This window comes from Paramisgurnus dabryanus, chromosome 4 (assembly GCF_030506205.2).
Source record: "Paramisgurnus dabryanus chromosome 4, PD_genome_1.1, whole genome shotgun sequence".
Taxonomy (NCBI): Eukaryota; Metazoa; Chordata; class Actinopteri; order Cypriniformes; family Cobitidae; genus Paramisgurnus; species Paramisgurnus dabryanus.
This window is the reverse complement of record NC_133340.1, coordinates 46,215,258-46,233,249: the sequence shown is the minus strand read 5'-3', so window position 1 is coordinate 46,233,249 and position 17,992 is coordinate 46,215,258. Positions and strand designations below refer to the sequence as shown.

The window sequence follows — 17,992 nt, the reverse complement described above, 5'->3', positions numbered from 1 at the left end:
AATACCACTGTTCTTCAGTTTGTTTAGATATTTTCATGATAACAAATTTTTTTTGAATGATTGTGTTTGACGAGTGTTGCTTTTTTAAATGCACGTTATAAACAACTCAAACTCATAGTGATTTTAGATTGATAAGGACTTCCTACTAGGGTTGTGCCGATAGACGATAGTATCGTGTATCGACGATCTTCAGACACATCGCCAATGGCAGGCTTTCATGGCGATAGTCATGACGATAGTTGGAATGGTTATTAATATTATCATCATAGTTTTACATTAACATTCACATTGCAAGCTTTTCCTCGCATGAGGGTTTGTGGGCTTCACTTTACGCGGAGAGCTTGTAAAAAGAGAATTCCTTCTTGCACGTACCTGCACTTAATGTGCGCGTCTTGGACTCCTAGCACTAAATCCAGCGCGCCGCATCATGAGCAGCTGCGCTTCTCTCTGTCTCACGTGCACGCGCTCTCGCGTCTGTCCGAAGTCTAAACATAAACTAAAGTAGTAATCCTTATGTATTTGTTCAGTTTAATGCGTTTCATGCGAGCTGAGGCAAACATAACTTTTTGTTTAAAATATGACCTGCTGCATATTGGCGCCTCTTTCACTCTCTAGGACGTGCAGAAAGCTGCGCTCTGTCCGAAGTCAGATCACTAGGTATTAATCCTGTTTATGATATGCATTTCAATGAGTTGTAGCAACACGTCCCACGTGTTTAATATATGATTGTGTTTAAAATATGATCGCGTTCCACTGGACCGATGCGTTTAAAAAGGCACCTCTGAGAGCACCACTGCTTGACACGTGTAGCCTTCTGCAGCAGCACTAAACAAATGCATTGAATTGTTTTGTATGTGCGTGCACGTGTGTGTGCGTGCGCAGATGCATATTTTAAAAATGGCAGACAGGAAACAAGGAGCTGGCTGAAGTTCAGGAAGTAGTGCAGCTGGGCATAAAGCCTATTCAGAATCAATTTTGGACAGGTATTTTTAATGAGGAACGTGATGCAACGTCACAGCCCTAGTTTTGTGTGTGTCGCTTGCTCGTGACTGACTTCTCCCGCATTACGCATCGAGGGGGTCTGTTTTTTTTTTGGAAACAATCGGTAGAGCTGATCTGTCTTTTATAAATCTGATAAAACTAAAGACTCTACTCAGATATAAAGGATGCAGTACTACTCTATAGGTACTCAAGATTGACATGAGACAAACAGAAACCGTGTTTGTTATGGGAGCTTTAAGCGTCTTTAACTAAAAATGTAATGTATGCAAAGCACCTATTTTGTATGTGTTGTGAAGTTGTACTTACTTTTTTGTATCTGTGTGTAATTACACTCTTGACTTTATCCCTGACCATAAGACCACTCCAACCAAAACAATGCAGACTGTATGTGCACAGTAAAAAGAATTTATCATGGTTTTCCTTTATGTTAGGACAAAACAGTCTTGCTAAAGTTTTCTAGAATGATGAAGAAACAGACAATTCCTCATGAACATGTCCGTGGTCTGGATTGGGACTGCAAGACACAATTAATCATAAAAAAATTATTTTGAAATGAGCAGCGAGCCAACACAATAGACACCCATACGCTTAGGCATTTAGGGTGATGATCTTTTGTTTTAATATCCTCTTATATTTGTATAAAGCACCAAATGTGTTTCATGTTAGAATCTTAAGATTGTGTGCACATAAAATTGCAGATAATTTTAACGCTTATTTTAAAAACAGTAGGGGAGAAACAATGAGCATCAAAGTAAGTTGATTATTAACACTGCAGAAAATTAACTCTTTCCTTTCCCACTGACAAATTTATCTCTTCAATTAAGAGACAACACTTCCCCACCAAAGACACAAATTTACGGCAATCCATATTTCTGCTATTCTGCAGTAGGTGGCACTGTTACCCAGCTTATAAACAATGCAGCATCAACGAATACAAAAGCAGTAAATACTCTGTGTATGTTTGGATTATTGTTCTGCATCTGGTCTTTAACAAAAGGCTTTTCCAAAATGGAATTATTTTAGCTTTTTGTTCAGTGTGGTATTTTTGAAGAAACCTACCCATATTTGAGAGGTGATAGAAAAAGAACAAATGAAGTATAAAATGTTGTTTTGTTTTGTTTTTCATTTAATATATTGTATGTTTAAAGAAGAAAAAATTAATGAAGGCATTACAATTTGTAAAATTAATAAAAAATATATATTTTTAATGCTGTCAGGGAAAGAGTTAAAGGCCGCAGAGTAAAATTATTATCCTTACGTTATTGGACCCTGTGACTCTGAACGTTCAAATAAATCAGGTTTGTGACAGGTTATGTAATACAATATAACTTCTAACAAATTAATCAGCTCTACCTTTTTGTTAAACTAACATTATTCGGATGTTAAAGGTTCTTTATGGAACTATACAGCCAAAAAAGTTTAATGACATTGTGAAGCACCTTTAATTTTTAAGAGTGTAAAAATAGTTCAATAAATTATGAAAAGCTTATGCTTAATAACTGTTATATTACAAAGGGGTCCTTGGAAATGTTCCTCCTCTGTCAGGCCCCTGGCACCAAAAAGTTTGAGAACCCCTGGTCTATAGAGCCATTAAAAAGCATAGTCTACAATCTTATGTTTATAAATAGGAATATAGTTGTTTAACATTTCATATAATAGTAGTTCATCTAAAATTAGCTGTTTCCCTTTGTTAGCATGGGTTTATTCCAGGTACTCCGATTTCCTCACACAGGCCAAAAACATGCTAGTTAGGTGAATTGGAGATACTAAATTGCCCCTCCCCTAACCTGTCTATGGATTAACTTGTGTGGATTAATTTGTGTATGGATTAACAGGTTCACGCCATAAATATAGCCATAGATCCTGGAATGGCGTAAAGGATAAAGAAAAAAAAATATCTGTGAGAATTTCTAAGGTAGTTATCGTTTCTAGTGGGTTGTGCTCCACTGCTTATGGGCTCTAGTGTCTATTATAAAACTGTTCTTGATTTTGATCTGTCAATAGTTGTGTTTTATTTACAATTCTTCGTGGTAAATGATTCTGTGTGTCACTGCACAGCACCCTTAGGAACATTAACACATGTGAAGTATTCTGTTTCTGTTCACATTTGGACAGGGACCATTTTTTTCCAGGAAAAAGGAAGGTTTTCAGTTATTTTAATTAATGAAAATGGCATTGATACATATTAATTGCTTTAATATCTGTCCATATGTTTTTATATTTATGATATAAAATATATGTGTTATATATTTTTAATAATATTTTGAATAATATTTGTAATGTATAATATTTGTAATACTATATAAATGCTTCAGCCGTGACTTATTTCACGATACAGCACAGCTTCTCATATGATATTGCTTACATACTGTATACTACAAAAGGCAGAGTAAATAAATTAAGAGACAGGTTTGTAGGTACTTAGCAATAAAGCCAGTTACTTACTGTATATAAGGCAGTGCCAACTATGGCAACCAGAGTAAAAAAAAACATCAAATTGTAACATCAAATAACTAGAGGCTAGTGGGGGTTTAGCACATTTTGTCACCCGTATCCAATCCAGCTGTGCACCTTTAAATTGTAAATTTGCTCGTGTATATGCATGAGTTCACCTAGCTGTATTCTGATCTTTGATTTGAGGTTGAACTGTTGTAGTGTGTTATTCCACAGCATGGGGGTTCTGTGTGAAAAGCTTCTCTACCAGCAGATGTTCTAAAAAATCGTATGATGGAAGAAGATAGAGGTGACGGTAGAATAAATGAATAGATTTAAAATAATTTTTTCACCTAAATAAATAACAAATGTTTAAAGCAATATATGAGAGACTCTGGGCTACAAGAAGCTGTTCTTTGTATTTTCCTGTACAAACAGTAAGGGTGGCCCATTTAAAATACTACTCACCCCACCCTGTTATCAGACACTACAGTAGCTTATGAAACTTTTCTTCTTTTTTTAAAGATCAGGAAATTGAAAGAGTGTCTTTATGTTTGCATTGAATGAAGCTCTTTAATTCTAATAATTGAATTAAAGGCCAAGTTCCACTCAAAGAATAAGTGCATTGCTTTTATTCATTTACAAGATCTGGTGCGTTTTTCTGTGTGAATGAAAGTGAATGAGAGTTTGTTAGTCTCTGTTTCTTCTATATTAGTCTTCGTGTCAGGTGTCACACTATACTCAGCTCACATTGATCCCCGTGCCCTTTGTGGTCCAGTATTGATCCTTTGTCTTGCTCATCTTAATAAGTCTCTCTCCTTCTCTCTCTCTCTCTCTCTCTCTCTCTCTCGCTCTCTCTCTCTTTCTCTCTCTCACTCGGCAGGAAAAACAAGACTCCTGTGATAAACGGCCAAGTTCAATTAAACAAAGCAGCAGTGTAGTTATACTGTACCACAGCAGAAGTGTCGCAGAGCTTCTGTAGCAATTACACAGATGTCATACGCAGTATTGGTAGAGAATGGATCTTTGTTCAGACCCTCTGATGTATATTAGATGAGTTGGATGCCTTTCTCTCTTCTTGCATGTATTAGAACTGCGATTGATGGGTGTTTTAGCAGCACATGATATAATGCATCTGCTGGAGTCGGTATGTGTGTGTGTTCCTTGTTCTCTCTAAGTGGAACACATGCTCTGCAGCAAAGTGGCACTTTCATCAGTCAATCAGAGTACACATCCCTGTGGAGCACCCAGCTGCTCTCTCTCTCACTTCCTTCTTTCTTAAAGAAATGATCTCCATGTTTTTTTTCTGTCAGTTCAACAAGTGCTCCTGCTGAAAGCTAGTGTTATGATGTAAAATGATTGTAGGTGACATACATACTCTATTTGTCCCCAGGATGATCTCTTGTCGTTAAAGATGAAAGAGTAACTGTGCTTGATGTACTTTGACAGGTAAGATACTTACCTTCTCGGCTCAGCCCTCCCTGTGAAGATAGCTGTCACACCTTTGAGGTGTTCAGATTAAACACTGCAGTGGGATTATTAGAAAAGAGTGGCAGAACCTCTCCCGTCACCACAGCGGAGGGGCTTGACAGCCTTTTTCACAGGCTGGGCCTGTAATCTGCGTAATTTGCAGGTGTTCTCCGTGTTCTTCATTTATGAAGAGTTGGATTACTTCAGGATTAGACTCCTGCAGCAGTCTTGTCTGACAGGGAGGCTTTCAGGGACTGTTAGCACTAAGCCAAACTAACCTCCCCACATCTCCTCCGAGTTCAGTGAGATAGACAAGTGTGACTTGATTCTAACAAGCTTGACAGTTTAATTTACAACTCCAAAGTGACTGACTGGCCACAGCAATTCGTAAATCAGTGATCTATAGACGTTACAAATCTGCTCAACCAAATGTACCCCTTTAACTCTTTATTCTTTTTCTGCTGCCTTAAAACTTTTTAATAGCAAAAGTAAATGGTCTTTAACTGCAGTGTTTTAGTAACACATTAAAACAAAAACAATTAAGGTTATTAAATGCATAATATTATATGAAAAGTATTACAAGATTCAAGATAATCACAAGATTTGCAGAATAATAAGTGCTAAGGTGATTGTGGTATAGTTGAATTAACGCTCCTAAAAAATTAATGCTAAATAGCACTAAAAGCTCATAATCATAGGGAAACCATTTTTAGCGCTATATAGCACCTGTAAAGCACCTATGAAGAACCATCTGGGGGGGTGATATAGCACCACTATAGCACAATATGGTTCTACACAGGTGCTACATAGATGCTATATAGCACTTAAAATGGTTCCCCTATGATTAGTGAACCACTTTTAGTGCTATTTAGCACCATTTGTTTTTAGAGTGTTATGGTAACGGATGAAGAGGATTTAGTTAAATTATGATAAATACAAAAATATTGAATTATCAACAAAATTATAATTTGTATCTAGGCACCGCAGCAGTTATGCTATTACTTCTTAAGTGCTATTATAAGATAAATCAAAAAAATTACAACTTAATTTGAATAATGTTTAGATTTTATTAGAGGCATTGTCAATTTAAAGGGTGGTCTACTGATATCATGCATTCTGACTTAATAACGAGTTAAAGAGTTGGATTATCAGGCTAAATATAGGCAAAGTTTTAAAAGACCATTTGAACGTATAACAGAGTAGTTATGTGCCGAATGAACTTCGTTGGGGTTCAAATAAGTTTCGGAACTACTGATTCTGTTACATAGCAAGTGCTGGAAGTACAGTGGAAGTCCTTATATGGACACTTCCCCCAGAATAGTGCATGCACACACCAACCAAGAGCTGACACAAAATCAACACCAAAGAAGTGTGTTATTGTTTGTAAGGGAAATTTAGCTTGTTCTGCTTCCCAAAGAACCCAGCATTATGGGAACTGTGGATCCAGTTTGTTTTTTCCAGGGTAACAGGGGAATTGTGGAAGTGTGTTTGTTTAACAGTGGATTTTATTGAAATGGGGCAGTCCCAGTGATTAAACAACCAGTCATGAGTCGGAGGCGGTAAGTAAAACTGCATCAAATGTCGATGTTTTGTTTGCAGTCTGCACGTAAGTGCATATGATGTAAAGAACACGAACATGTAGTGAATTATACGTTATCGAGAGCTTCCAATGGCTCAGCTGAAGACTAAAGACTTTTTGGAGATTTACAGAAACAGTGTGTGTTATGTGACCATTAAGGCAGCAAAAACGCCGTTGTTTGTGTAAATCAAAATAAACATCCAGTGGTTTAAACTGTAGCAGTATTTCTCTATTACTGTCTTGAGGTGTTATGAAGACATCCAGAATGCAATGCTGTGGGTCCCCAAAATCTAAATATCTGGTTTATAGTAAAGGACCAGTGAAAGTGTCTGAATGTAAACGGAAAACCACATGACCCTAATGACAGTGCAGCAGGGTTATTCAGAAAAACCATCAATGTCTCGTTCTGTACTGCCGGGCTGTCTTTCACGAGTGTGAACCTTACAATAAAAAATGCTCTGTTAAAAGGTCACAAACAAGATATCACCCACCACATGATTGGTGTGTTTCACAAGAAATTCTGTTTGTGTGCGTGCATTTGCGTGCCTGTGTGCACATGCATTTGGCCGCATGTTTGTGGTCATTTCCCCTGATTTGCCATATTGTAAGAGGGGCGCTTAGTAGTTAGTAGTAGAAGAAATCATTATGTTTTGGCAGACGGTAAAGTATTGCCACTGAGTGTTATTATAAACTCTGTGTGTGGTTGTATTCCCCAAACAGAGCTTTGTGTTATTCACTTAGTTCTATGCAGTAACAGTGCGTGTTAGTGAGTGAGAGCACAATTAGCCCTGGTGCTCAGCTTTCGGCTGGAAGCAGTGCTGATAAACTCCCAGAGTGCATTGGGGAAAGCTGACAATGGCTCTATTAAGACTGACAATCAAACATAGACACTGAGGAATGATCTGCCTCCTTATTATCATACGGCTTTAATCGGATTTAAAGCCTTAATCACACACCGTTATGCAGTCCTGAGACTGAAAAATGCTCATTAATCAAAAAAACACCGGAAACTGTTTAATCAAACTTTTTGCTTCCTTGTCATTTTGCACACTTAATTGATTTTCGTCTGCCTCTTCATTAAACAGCTGTTGTAAATGACTTGTAAATGTGCTTATTAATGTTTGGGTGTTGGTGAGCAGAAGCAGGCATGTGAGCTGGCTGGTCTGGAGCAGCAGAAGGCATCTCTGCAGATGGAGCTGGAGCAGTGGAGACAAATACGGCAGCAAACGACAGTTAACCCCACAGCTGTAGACGCAGAGCACCTGCAGGCTCAAGTCAAACAGCTTACACACCGGCTGAAGGTTTGCAACATTTTAATACATTTACATTAGGGATAATTAGCATCAGTCAAAAAGATTATGAATAGACATAGCTTATGATGGTGATGTATGAAATGCATTGTTTTGGAAGTGTTTTCTTTACTAGTTTCCTATTTAACATTTTTTTTAAGATGGGATTCATAATTTGCTCTCTTTTAATTAATATGGTCTAAAGCAGAGGTGCCCAAACTAGGGCCCATGGGCCAAAGTTGGCCCGCAATTACCTTTAATTTGGCCCATCATGCCACTTGAGATAAGGAAAAAGGATAAACGCCACTGATGCAGATGTTCATATTTCTAAATCAACATTTTCTAAAAAGCTAAATTTTTTGTTTTATTTGTACATTACAAAAATATAAATAGAAATTAAATGCAAGGAATTAAAGTGCATAAATTTTTTAATGTACATTGATACTTAAAGGTGTATAGCATGCATCATGAAACTCAACAAACTTGGGAACTATAGGCTAAAAATGGAGAGGTGGCACACAGACAAATGGAAATTTAAAAATGATTGTCAAAATTATTTCTTTTTTTACAACACTTACCTTTGAAAATAAAATTGCATTAGTTATGCATAAACAGAGTAGTGTTGTCAAAATTATCGATATTTCGATACATATCGATACTGAAATTTTAAAACGATTCCAATACTCGTGTCCCGCGGAATCGATACTCCGAGACGAGCTGCGAGTTGTTTTTTTATGTAACTCTGCAAACACCAGCTGCGCATTCTCGCTCTCTCTTTTTCTTTTAAACGGCGCCGCACACACAGTGCACGTGAATACAGTGCTCCGCCTCCTCTCCTCATCTCGTTCGCTCTGGTTTAACAGTACTAGAAAGCCAAGCAGTTTTGCTGTGTGGAGGTTTTTTCGGATGCGAGTCAAATAAACATGCGAACCCGAAGGACACTAGTGAAGTAAGCCAAATATGCGTTGCTACAGAGCCGCGTGCTAACGGCGCTAGCAGAGCACTGAAGGACCGACACGCCGACGAGAGATTGATAATGATCCCAAAGTATTAATTCTAGACTTCTCAAATTGTTGTTGATATGCGTGTTGTCACGTTTTGCCTGTAATGATCCAAGTTAATACAATCGCCTCACAGTTATCAGACTTAGGAAATTAGACAGCATTTTAGCTGACAAGAAAATACTTTTACTGTGGTAAAAAGTAAATGAACCCAGATACTGTTGTGCTTTAAGTTCACAAAAACACGTCATTTATTAACCCTCATGTCGTTCAGTGAGGTATATTTTCACATTTACACTATAATCTGTTTATCATATAAATGTTAATGTATTAACATTAACAAACAAAAAGCAATGCATTTGTTTAAGTACTTGTTTATCTTTTTTTACTATGCTAATGCTCACTAGAGAAAAACTAAGATAATGCTGCTAAAATTATTCTTTTTTTTACCTTGAATGCCATTGCTCTAATTTATTTGTTAAAATTTTGATATATTTAATATTTTGCTTAAATGTTTAATATATCTGCTGTTCATATGTTCATTTATTAGTGTGTTATATGATTAGAATGTTGTCCCGTTTTTAATATAAAGCACAGCAATGAGATTTGAGAGTGTTTCTCCCTTTTCAGAAAAAGTATCGAAAAAGTATCGGAATCGAAACCATTGACATAGTATCGGTATCGAACCAATAATTTTGGTATCGTGACAACACTAAAACAGAGTAATGTTTGCTTATTTAATTTTTTAAATATTAGAAAATTATAAATTAGGAGAATCAGGGCAACTTTATATATATAACAGCAACATTTACTTTCGGCGCACGGCCCTCAGTCAGGTTTTATTTTTGAACTATTGGTACGAAAAAGTTTGGGCACCCCTGGTCTAAAGTAACTTTAGAAAGCCTATTTCAATGTAAAAACATACCATACCATTTTCATACCATTGTCACTGATTCTTTAATACTAGGGTAAAAAGAAATCCAACACTAAAAACATTTGTTTATGTGCAGTATCAATGAATTATTTTGCATCTGTTTAACATGTTCATATGTGTTTGAGTAAAGTCTTTTGCTTTTTCATTTTCTCACAAAATGGGTTTCCTTACCCATTGCATAATGCAGGTAAACAGTTAGATACAAAAATAATGTTAAACAAATTATTATCAAGTGTAAAATTCAATTTACAAACTTTACCAAATTTAAATTGTCTGGATTCAGTTATGTGAAATGAATAGTCAGGTAATATGTATTTGTAAATGTTTTACAGTGTTTTAGTGGTTCAAAGCAGCTTTACAAAAAAGACAAATAAACAAAGATAGTCAATTGTCAAAAATAGTCGAAATATGTAATAAATAACAAGTGTCATATTTAACTAGACACGCCTTTTCATTCTTTAAAAAGAAGAAAACAATTGTATAAGAGCAGGATATTACATAAGGAATTTGCAATAGTACAATGAACAGTAGTGTAACAAGCATAGAGAAATTGTAGCAACATCATTTAAGGTATTGTGGAGGATTTTCTTTTTCCGGGTGGATCATCAAGACTATTGGTCCTCCTAGTTGTCAATCAGGAGTGTAATTCCAAAATACTGATTTGTTATATTTGTAATTATAAAAAAGTCAGGTTAATGCTGACTTTAAATAATTTTACTATTATAAACTATGTCTATGTATTTAATAGAAACCATAATATCAAACCAGTCGTTCATTACATTAACTATGGGTATTTTCCTCTGATATGTAGCCAGAAAATATCTAGAAATATTTTATATTAATTAAAAAAATATATATTTTTAGATTCATAATTTAGAATCTAACAAACCCTTTTTGGCTAATGTTTTGCTTGAAATGTGTGTTATCTAAATATATTTATTCATTTAAAAATATCCATCATTCACATAAAAACCACACTTCCCACCTTGACCTGTCATTACGACTTTTTTTACTGTGTGAACCTCTTTACCTTGACACACATTCACAGAGGTAGAACAAATGCAGCACTAAATACTGTAATCTTTTTTTTTGCTACTTGCATGCTAAAATTAGAGTAAAATGTCTTTACATTTTACATCTTGCCAAGCTTATACACTACACAGTGTAGTAAATAATACATATACAAATGTTAAATATACAGTGTGACAATAAAATTAGAATTTTAAGAATTACGATATAAATCATAATGCACAGTATTGTATGTATCTAAAAAAGATATACAGATTGCATCCGCATATTGTAGCATCCACATTAAGAGTCCTGATGGCTCTGTATGCAAAAAGGAGTTGTGCATGATGGGAATATCAGATGATAGGATAAATGTGTGACTCTTTGTCTCCACAGAGCACCAGCAGCGAGATGAGCAAACACAGTGCTGCTAACAAGAGCCTGAGGGCACAGTTAGATGAAAGAGATCAGACAGTGAAGGAACTGCATGAGAGGTAAATGCTCTCTATCCCTTTCTTTCTGCCTCTCTTTCCTTCTTAGTCTTAGCTATTCCCGCTTCTTTACAACGTTAATTCTCTCTCTCTCTCTCTCTCTCTCTCTCTCTCTCTCTCTCTCTCTCTCTCTCTCCCTCCCTCTCCTCCTCCCTCTCTCCCTCTCCCTCTCCATTCGTAGTGGGTCACATTTGTAGTGTATGATTCCACCATGTGGCAGCTCTGTGTTTGCTTTAACTTCTACACTGTTCACAATTTTTAAATGTTGGATTTTGTTAAACATGAGGCTACCTATTAAAATGGATACCAGCCTAGAGACAGAGGTAGAGCTAGAGTCAGTGACAGTCAGAAGAGCTGGTATTTCCTTTCAATGTAGTTATGCACTGTTGGCATAAGATGTCTGTTTTTTGAGTCTTATGGTCTATTGTTTCTATCTAGCTTCCATCCTAGTCTTCTCACGGTATGATATTTTTCACGTTTTTTTTTTCTTTGCTGTAATGATCGACGTAGGATTTTTGCAGATTGCGCACTCTTCAGTGCGTTAATGTCAGGGTATGTCCACAGGCGGGTGAAAACTTACGCTGGTCTGTGACAGCATGTGAAATCACTGATGAGAAGTCCCTGTGAACAGCAGCCGCCTTACGCCACGCAGCTCGTTTAAATGAAATACATGTCTAGACGCTGTAAAAAATACATCTCCAACACTGAGGGGCTGCTGCACTGCCTTCAAAAAAAGGGAATTTCAAAGCATGCTGCCATGTCCTGAGTCAATATCCGGCTCAGAGGTCTCTGCCTTATTCATAAAGGCCTGCCTTTCATGTGCCGCCTGTTGTCTTTCTACATCGTACATGTATTCATCTCCTTTGTTTTCTACTGCAAACTGCACATCCATGATCTGTGAAAGCACTTACAAATGTATTAGCACCCATAATGCATTCTGAATTAGCAATCTAACACCTCGACGGCAAAACGACAAAGCAAGGAGTGCAATGGAAAAAAGCATTCAAACAATTTAGCGAGCAGGCGCCCGTAGACAAGGTGCTAGCGCTGATCATCAGTGTCATCTGGCTATTCTTTTCATGGCATGAGAGCTCCTAAAATAAATGCTATAGATCTAATTGCCATTTGCTCTCTTGAGCTTTGAAAAAGATGGAGTGGAGTGGGGGAGGGCGGGTAAAGCATCACTGTAAGTCAACAGGAGAAACGGCTCCGTCCACACTGCAACAGGGTCAATATGGGTTTTCTCATTAATGGCTCTGTTCGGTAACCTGACTCCATGTCCCCAGGCCACCCGGTCTTGTTAAATTTAATGTCACTCCAATAAGAAGCTCTCACATTTATTCAGTGCATTAGATCCAGGCTCTTTCTCTCTCTCTCTCTCTCGCCGGAATCTGTGGATATTTATTTAAAAAGGACCTTTACTCATTATTGCAGCAGCTCTGGTCAAAGTGGTGGTCAGTAAAACAGGCCTCAAATGTTAACACTGGCACTTTTATGTCATTTTTTTATTCAAGAGATGTTTGTTTTAATCTAGATTAAAAAACATAGGTTTTTTGTTATTATTTAATTTATTGTGCCCATTTCATAAAATATTTTTTTCTTATTTATTACAGTATAGATTTGTAGGTTTGCAAAATACAGTGCAAAATACAATGTGAAATTGGTGGACCATTTTGGAATTTAAAACACTGTGATAATTTAATATTTTATGTACATTTGTGTATGTGCACAGGGTCAGTGTTTTAGAGAGAGATGTAACAATGAAAAGGCAGCTTTTGGAAGATGTCAGGAGCAGACTAAAGATCTGCCAGGACTCTGTGAGGAATCACAGAGCAGTGAACGAAGACCTGGAGAAGAAAGTAGGTCCTGCTCAAACATTAAACCTTTTCACGAATACTAAGGAACAGGGACAGCCTTGGATTAACCTTGATTTAATTATTCTCAATGTTCGCAACTTTTTATTAAAACTATTAAAACTTCCTACTAGTCTTTTATTGTACTATATATAAAACATATTGAAGTATTTTAGTATTTTAGAAGTTGCGATGCAGGGACCCCAGCCCTAGTTAATAATTTTTTTATCTGCTAGATAAAATCTCTTTCTGAAGAGTCAACTATCCGGAAAGCCCAGGTTGATTCTCTGAAAAGTCGACTGACAGTTGCCAAGGAAGAAAGAAAACAGCATATGACCACCAGCCAAAAACTGAAAGAGGAGCTACAGAAACTCAAAGAGGAGCTACAGAAAAAGGTTCCAAAACTTTAGCTCATCCCATATTTTATTACCATTCATATTTGTACATCTCTGTATTTTAGTAACTCAGTGTTTATAAGTCAGTGTTGGGTGCTTAAGTTTTTTTTCACTTATTTTTGTTAAACTTGCCTAAACCTTTTTCTGCTATTGATATTTGGTTTTATTTTAATATTGTACTAATTTATGCCCAGTATACTATTATATTTTATAAAATATTTTTTACAATGTTATCTACCTTCAGATGATATACCCATTGACCACACTACAAGGTGCTAATTTTCAGATGCATAAACAAAACTTTTTATTTTATTTTTTCAGTCTATCAAACGCTGAATTTGTGTGAAGAAAGACACACAGGTCTAATGTACATAACTAATGTATTTTGATACACTATATGTTTTCAGTGCACCCTTGTGCTTTTTTGCATACAATTATACATATACAGTGAAAACAGAAATGAACTGTGACTTACTGCATAAGTGGGTGGTTTTGGGCCAGTTTAATCTACCATTCTTGTGTCATTTTTTGTTTTTTTGTTTATCCCCAGGAGCAGAAACTGACTTTCCTGCAAGCGCGGTTAGCAGAGTGTGATCAGGCCATGGCTGAGTTGGAGCAGGCCGCTTCTAATCAGATGCATGGTTTGGTCCAGCAGAGCACTCAAACACTGGAAATAATGCAGAGTAAACTCACACTTACCGAGTCTCAGCTGCACCAACTCCGCACATTCACTGAGGTATCTTGGCTGTCCATTATGTCTTAGTTTTAGTCTCACATATTTAGGATGAATTCTGCAGAGGTATATAAAGTAATATTTAGCACACATTGTTGTCAGAACCCATGTATTGCTACCCGTGGTTTTGTATAGTCCACATATTTAACCTGTAGCTGATTCCGGCTAGCCTGTTAATGATGGTCCCTGTAGACAGCCCAGCTCTCTGGCCTACATTTCCCTTGTCATGGATTGATGAGCTTTGAACATGCCATCCTGTCAGAAAGATTCAAGAGGGATCTTTCTGATGATTAAAATGCCAGGAAGGATGCACTGAGGTGCTTTGTTTGAAATCTGCAAAAATATGGACCCATGTGTAATTACATAAAGTATTTCGTAGATTCATTAAATGTTATATGTGGTTCTTGCATTAAATGTTATATGTGGTTCTGGCATTAAATGCTTATCTCATAAATAAGACAATGTTTTAAATTAATATATACATTTATTTTTAAGACTTTTTTTATAGAAGATTGTTTCTTAAACACTTACCTCAATGTTCAGAGTAAAAAATTCCAAATGCCACGGATGTCACAAAAGATTTAAGATAAAGAAAAAAAAAATGTTCAGTAATTTCCTCAGTAGTTTATCTTCTAATATAATCCAGTGTGGTTTGATGCAGGTAAGTCATTTAAAGAGGAATCTTTCCCCTTCACTTGTCTAATCCTCCTCCTCTGCAAGAGTACTGGTAAATTGGCCCTGTGGCTCGAGCGATTGTGGGTAAGAGCCCTTCTCCTCTTGGCCCCCATCACGCTATTCTACAGCTCGACTGGCTCTCAACAAGCGGTCAGGGGAGCTGTGCAGAGTATGTGATAAATTCACTTAATCTCTTCCTGGATTTTTCCATGTGCTGGGCTTAGGTCAATTGAATCTACCCTTTGACTAGTGACAGTGAATATCTATTAAGCTTTAAATAAAGTCATACGCTTTTTGACAGTTTGCTGATGAGCTGAGCGTCCCTCTGGAGAACTCAGAATGTTGCAGGTTAAATAATTTTTATGTAGTGTATGCAAATGCAAAGGAGAAGTTAAAGTTCACTTTCCACCAATTTATCTTTATTGTGCTGAAATTTTCTCACACAGCGGTCTTATAACAAAAATTATTTACATAGGTTTATTTTGTTTTTACTAGCCTATTTTTATATACAGCATGTACAATCTGAGCACTGACATTGCTTTTGTGATGGGAACAATACAAATTTTATGTTTAGCTCTACTGTTATCTGGTACAAGCCAGTTATTATTAAGCGGTGTGGAGATGTATAACAATTAAGAAAAAGATTATACAATTTTTTTTTTTCAAAATCAGATACCCTGCATTTAATGCTTTTAAATTTCGCTTCCTTACATTTCTTCGACCACTGGATCAACATCACCAGTTTTGGATCAGTTGCTCCTCTCATTTCTAGACGTTTGTGTATGAGTCCAGACCAACGACGTTGGTAGCTTTAATAGAATGTATTAATGGTTTAATTTCTGCAACTAGAACCCAAAATAGAGATAAGTCTTCGTTATCCAGAGATGTCTTAACTAACCTACACTACCTACCCAAACGTACATAGGTGGCACTCAGGTTTTCTTTGACAATATTACATTCTGCACATTATTTGACAGAAACTTCACATGTACTCTCCATTGCGATCTGTTTAGACACCTCTGCCTAAACAGGTGTATTAATACCACATTGTTTTCACTAATGTACATAAAATATTGTTCACACCCGAGAAATATTTACTTGTCAAATTACTTAAGTTTGTATTGATATTGCGGCATTAAGAACAGCATGCATGCGCAGCATTGTTTACCGTTCGTGAATGCGAGGACGCAAGACTGGCCTTTATGCGAACCAACAGCATCCCCTGAAATGTAATGAAGATCCATTTGAAGTATTTATGATGAAGGCTTTATGAAACAAATAACTGTGATGGGGGAATGTGGGAAATGGAGCATGCCCCAAAGAACTGTGCTCTGATCAACCGCATGTGATTGCTCTCACTTATACTTCTGTGGGTTAACTGGGACCATGAGTGAGTGGAATCACACACACACAGACTGTCCATTCCAAGGTCAGGTTTTCACAAGGCTTATGGGGAATGATACAGGAGATTATTGCAACGATCAATAAGCTGAAAATGAAACAAAGGGGAGTTTACTTTATTGACTTTCTCATGTACAGTGGCAGCTTTAACATTTAATTGTCTCTTAGTATTTAGCAACAACTCCCATTTAGCTCAGCTCTTGACGGCCTAAACAAAGAATTAGACCCAGCTTTCCCCACCGTCGCTTTAAGAGCCTCTCGTCTCTCCCATTATTTACAGTCTTCAGAGAGCATATTTTATAATATGCGGCACGGAAAAAATAAATAAATTAAAATATGTGTTCTTAAACTGCTCGGAGTATCTTGTTTAATACCTCTTCAAATGAACACGAGAGCCGTCATAATTTAGTGCGTCTTAAATCAAAAGTCAAGCGCATCAGGCTACTCGTTCAGGTCATTCCCTATTCGACCAAATCACCCCAAACATAGAGCTCATTACACCATTAGATGTTTTTGATGGTAACGGAGAATATTCATTTGTTTTCTGTGTTTAATTCTTTGGTTTTTTTTTTGAAGGCACTGGCTAATGAAGTGGCACGGGATGTGCAGGACACTAAATCCCACTTGAGGCGGAAGCAAAAGAGTTTAAATGAAGTAAACAGAGTGTCTAAATGCTCACTGGTAAAAGCAGCATCTATACTCAACATGACAGAGACTGACCTGGTGGACATACTGGAAACGGAGGAGGTCCGTATAAGCTACTATGTGACTAAACATTTATGTAACAAAACACCAAAAGTTACAGAAAAATAACAAGAATTCATAATAAAGACAGCTAAATTGCACTCCAGAATTAAATTTATTAAAAAAGAAATAGTTTTGGCTTCATTTGTACATGCGATTTTTAATAGGACCTGACAAAATTGTGTGTACTGTAGGGGTGTTTAAACATTGGAAAATGTTTAAAAATAAGACTGATTTTAAGATGCACAGCCTTTGGGGTGATGTAATGACACCATGGCTCTCACACACCCCCACACAAAAGAAGTTTGGATTATTCATGGCTTTTAATGGCATTTTTGACTGTGCTGTGTTAAATGTTTGTGATTTGCAGTGTGAGGAGGCGTGCGCAGGTCATGGAGCAGACACAAATTGGACTGAGCGTTTTCAACAAATCCTACAGCAGCAGGTTTGACTTTAGTTTATTAACACATTTTGTCTGAATATATGCATTTAACTTTCTGTTTAAAGTAATGTTGTTAGTTTAATTAGTAATTTAAATAATATTATTTAACTGAGCTCATGAGTTTCTTATAATTCCATTGTTTGTATCTAGGATATATAAAACATACTGTATCTGATGCTAGATATAAAACATACCTCCTAGATATGATATCTTTCCAGGAGATATCATATCAATCATTAAGAATTTGCTTATCTCTATGTTTCTGAAAAGAAAATTTGGCACTGTTTTTATGACAAAAAATGAAGGGCTATTCAGGGATTGCAGCTAATTGTTAATTTGGACTTTGAAGGACTGAGTTGTAAAATATCTACATATATTTTAATTTGTAGCCAATGTTAACATACCAATTTAACTGGGAAGTACGGTATTTTTAAGTTAATCAGTTTTTTTGTATGAATTTTAAATGATTGAAACTGTTTATTCATGCTTCATTGTTGATAATTTAAGCATATACGTTTTAGGACTACGATAACCTGCAAATG

The 17,992-nt window shown here is 36.5% G+C and overlaps 1 protein-coding gene across 2 annotated transcripts in view; it reads left to right on the top strand.

The window, feature by feature from the left end:
* The window catches only part of cntln (centlein, centrosomal protein), a 164,139-nt gene that overhangs the window by 132,093 nt on the left and 14,054 nt on the right, over positions 1-17,992 (top strand). For both annotated transcript variants that reach the window (XM_065254834.2, XM_065254833.2), the window contains 7 exons: positions 7,624-7,785; positions 11,113-11,210; positions 12,940-13,066; positions 13,297-13,455; positions 14,006-14,191; positions 16,841-17,011; positions 17,379-17,453. In XM_065254834.2, coding sequence (XP_065110906.2) covers positions 7,624-7,785; positions 11,113-11,210; positions 12,940-13,066; positions 13,297-13,455; positions 14,006-14,191; positions 16,841-17,011; positions 17,379-17,453 — 978 coding nt within the window. The remainder of the gene's footprint in view (positions 1-7,623; positions 7,786-11,112; positions 11,211-12,939; positions 13,067-13,296; positions 13,456-14,005; positions 14,192-16,840; positions 17,012-17,378; positions 17,454-17,992) is intronic.